At 45.3% G+C, this 4,713-nt stretch overlaps 1 gene segment (V, D, J or C); it reads right to left on the reverse strand.

Annotated features, from left to right (window-relative positions):
- Positions 1–1,177: 1,177 nt before the first annotated feature.
- LOC102979948 (immunoglobulin heavy variable 3-23-like) lies at positions 1,178–1,937 on the reverse strand. The segment is given in 2 exon segments: positions 1,178–1,495; positions 1,835–1,937. Coding segments are annotated over 2 exon segments (363 nt in total).
- Positions 1,938–4,713: the final 2,776 nt, after the last annotated feature.

Here is a 4,713-nt window from a genome sequence, read left to right on the forward strand (position 1 = left end):
GTCAGAATGTCCCTCTGCACTGGCTCTGTCTTAAGTCACTTTGAGGCATACTTTGGGGTGGCCTAGCCTGGGCCCCAACACTCAGGGCTTCTTTATTACTTTGTTTCTCCATATGCACACCAAGCATGTGATGTAGGTATCGGTTTACTTGAATCTTACAGATGTGAAGCTAAACCGCAGCCTGGAATTGGCAGGTGATGTGCTGGAGAGCACACATCAGGACACAGTGAGACGTCCTGTCGAGACGTGGGCTTCTCCATCCTCGACCTGGCCGCCCCTGCAAAGGTTCCTGGCCAGAGTTGGGCCTGCCTGCGAGGCTGCAGGACTCTTCATGGAATGAGATCCTGTGTGATTTTCCAGCATTTCAGTGTTCACCTAAGATGCTGTGGTGAAGAAAGGAGAATAGATTTGTTTTCAGCAGCTTCTGAAAATTCATGTTATTATCCACCTGACTCTAAACTTTCCGTACCAACTACTTATGTGTCTGTTGGTAATGGCTTTGACGATGAATATTTGACATAAAATAAACTGCGCAGTAAAACAGGATGCAGGTATTATCTAAGCGTATAACGATTCTATTGCGCTTGGAAGCAAGGAGCACATGTAGAAACCACCCCCATCCACACCCCTTCTAAATGGCATCATTCACAGCGACCCACTGAGGATCCGGGGCTGCTCAGCTCATTTATGCTTCTCAGGCACGAGGTTAGCAGGCAGGTCAAAAGCCAGCATCCTGGCAGGGACAGCTGGTCTATCAGTAGGGCAGGGCTGAGATTTCACAATGAGGGAGGAAGAATATGTTCAACTCTTTATACATCCACTGCGACAGTTTTGATACGGGTCAATTTAGACAAGATTTAGACAAGGGAAAAAGTGAATATCTAACTTTGAGTCTGTGCCTTTCATATATGACAGTTATCCCCCTATTTCGAAAAGTCTTTCTAATTCAGAGACTGAATGTGTAAGTAAAGAACTATGGATGAGTACAGAGAGGTTCCCCAGGGAAAACTGCTTTATGGAGAGGAAACCCCAGACCCTGACAGGAAAGCAGCGCTTAACTACCCTCTGCATCTGCTCCTGCGGATGAAACACACAGCTGTACGTCCTGAGTGCCCCCTGCATCCCCCCTCCTGTCGCCCTGCAAGGAGGTTTGTGTCTGGGCTCACACTGGCTTCGCCTCACTGTGTATCTTTCGCACAGTAATACACGGCCGTGTCCTCAGATCTCAGGCTGTTCATTTGCAGATACAGCGTGTTCTTGGAGTTGTCTCTGGACATGGTGAACCGGCCTTTCACAGAGTCTGCATAGTATGTGCTACCACCACTACTACTAATAACTGAGATCCACTCCAGCCCCTTCCCTGGAGCCTGGCGGACCCAGTACATGGCATAGCTACTGAAGGTGAATCCAGACGCTACACAAGACAGTCGCAGAGACCCCCCTGGCTGCACCAAGCCTCCCCCAGACTCCACCAGCTGCGCCTCGCACCGGACACCTGCAAACACAGAGACATCCTGGTCAGAAGACTGTCACACATCTGACAGGAAAGCAGCATTTAACTACCCTCTGCATCTGCTCCTGCGGATGAAACACACAGCTGTACGTCCTGAGTGCCCCCTGCATCCCCCCTCCTGTCGCCCTGCAAGGAGGTTTGTGTCTGGGCTCACACTGGCTTCGCCTCACTGTGTATCTTTCGCACAGTAATACACGGCCGTGTCCTCAGATCTCAGGCTGTTCATTAGAGACATCCTGGTCAGAAGACTGTCACACATCCACTGATTCCCTCCCTCATATCCACTCACATCCTCAGTATCTCTTGTTCACCATAAATTACCTTGTAAAATCGCCACAAGGACAACCCAGCTCAGCCCAAACTCCATGGTGAGTGTTCTGTCCTGAACCCCGAATGGGAACACCTGGGAATCCCGGGCTGGAGCTCCTCTCCCAGAGCTGCAGGGTCAGACCTGGGGCTGCTTTATATCAGCAGAGGAAGGACCCTATTTGCATGACCTTCTCGTATATAAGAGGCTATGTCATTGAGTGTCCTCAGAAAGGGCAGGGTCTCAGAGCAGGTGTGAGAGTCTTGGATTTTGTGGTGTTGATAGCATTTGGGAAATTTAACTTTCATTATGTGATTCTTCCAGAGTAAACACTTAGGACCCATACGTCATTGTACACATGCACACACATCCTGTGATGTAGCTGTCATTGTTACCCTCATTTTACAGGTGTAAACTACACCCAGAGGGATGGAGGGTTTGTGGAGTGTGCAAGGAGAAACATGGGGTGAACCTTATATCCAGCATCTGCACCTGTGCTCTGGGTCAGGCTGCTCCCCTGAACCCACTCCTGGACAGAATTGGACTTGCCGGGTGAGGTTTGCAGATCCCCCTCCTGTAATGAGGTCATGATTACTTGGCTCTCTTCTAGTGTTTAACTAAAATATATGGAGAGGGTCAGGGTTCATGAGAAGTATTTTCAAGAGTCTCTTATGTTTCAGTATCTTTCCTTCACTCCTTCCCTCCCAAGTCATGCATTTCTTTATTTGTAATTACTTTAATGGGGTTCTTGACATATAATAAAGCGCACATACACAGAATCAACACTCTGATAAATAGTGACGTAGGCATCAGCATTGTCAGGGGAGAACAAATCACTTCCTCTCATTATTTTCAGTAGTTTCTGGGTTTCCTCCGTCTTGTCCCTTCTTACCTTCCATCCTGTCCCCACATAACCGTTGAGCTTCCGTTTTTACTTCAGACTACTTTTCATTTTCTAGAATTTATAAGAGTGGGATCATATTATATGTATTTTTATGTTAAGGCCTATTGTACTCAGCACAAATAGTTGTGAATACTGTCATGTTTTTGTGTGTATCAAGAATTATTGGTTTGAATAACAGGTGGCATTTGAAGATTCATTATAGCACGATTGGCTTATTTATGAAGCTGATGTGTGATATTGGAATTGTTTCCAGTTTCTGGGTGTTACAATAAAGCTGATACTCGTCCTGGAGATGTAGAGATATGAGAAGCTGAGAAAATACTTCTTATTTAAAGTTCTTAAAACAACCTCAAAATGGGACAGGTTTCACATTATGAAAATCTCACCAATACATCATATAATTATAGAAGTAAGACAGGAACAAATTTAAATCTTGGAGAGAGAGAAATGCTCACAGAATAACAAAGAATAAGAATAGTAATCCTGACATACGCTGCTGAATGGAATAAAAACTACTACAAGATTAAACTAGCAAGGGATGCCTTGAGGTGGAGTGTGGTTAAGGTGAAATAATGTCCCAATGTCTCCTAACTAACTACCTCACCAGTGTCAGCATGGCCCTGTTAAATTGTGAATTACATAGTATTACCTCTATATTCACACAGGTGTGTCTTCCTACCGGGGACAGCCCAGGATTCCTGCCTGAGCTCTTAGGTCCTCCTGTCTCATGGGGAGGAGGACCTTGGCTCTGGACCTGGATCTGCACTGTTTCACAGCATCTCCACTTACAGTGTGAGCGTGTCCCTTCATCCAGTCCAACTGTGCCATATATTTACCACATATGAAATGGTGAAATAGGATCGCATGCGGAAGTGAATAATAATGTTCCAGGTGTTGACTGACGCACAAAAACCTGCCACAACCCTTGCCAGTTTACACTGACAGCAGCTCTTTATTTTGTTCACCGTCTCTGCTTAGGGAGGGCCTGGAGGAGAAGCCCACCCTGCCCCATGTAGGGTCACTGTGAGAGGCTCAAGTTCAGCTGCAGGACCCTTTCCTGTGGTGCACACTCACGTGTAAGGGATGGTGACCCTGACTGCAGGCTGGCGGCTCAGCCAGGTCTGAGGGCCGGGCCTTGTGTCCACCTCGTGTGCACGTTTCTTGGCTCTGACTTCCTTTCAGCACAATGACTGGGACAGCTGAGAGGTCTCTGCCTCAGAGCCCTTCCTCAGGGCCATCACTTACCCACCTGGACAGGGCTTAATATAAGGTCCCAGAAGTCAGGATCCTAATATTTACCTAACTGACTTGAAACTTACAGCTCCACCATAGACTGCCCATGAATTATTGTGATCTCTTCATTTACAGTTGAGAAAAAATGGAAGCAACAAATACGTTCCTCCATAAATTAGTAGATAAAGAGTGCGTGATGTATCCATGCTGTGGAATTGTATTGAGCAATTTAAATATTAAACTATTTACCATGAAAGGACCTGAGGGAATCCTAAATGCATATTGCTAATTAAATAATTGATCTAAAAACGTTCAATGTCACCTATTTCACATTAGGGAAAGGGCAAGTCTATATATAAAGCAAGCAGATGAGCATTTAGCAGGAATTTGGGAGAAGGTGTTTGACAAGTGAAACATGGACAGTAATGAAGATAGTGAAATTCTTCTCTATGATATTTCAGTGGTGGAAACATTGCACTATGAATGTGTCAAAATATATAAAGTAATGGCAGAAAGAATGAAGCTTATTGAATATAAATATAAATACCATTTACAAGTCAGAACCTCAAGGATGGAACGATGCAGACTGTATAGATGATACCTAATATCATAGTGAATCTATGAACTAACATGGCTGAAGAAGGTGGGAAAATAGGTTTTGACATAAGTGACTTTTGAAACGAGTAGAGTCTGAAGGCTAAGTTCTAAGCCACTACACAGAAGCACTAGAGCCTGGTGGATACCGGTATTTCCATC

This window comes from Physeter macrocephalus, chromosome 11 (assembly GCF_002837175.3).
Source record: "Physeter macrocephalus isolate SW-GA chromosome 11, ASM283717v5, whole genome shotgun sequence".
NCBI classification, from domain to species: domain Eukaryota; kingdom Metazoa; phylum Chordata; class Mammalia; order Artiodactyla; family Physeteridae; genus Physeter; species Physeter macrocephalus.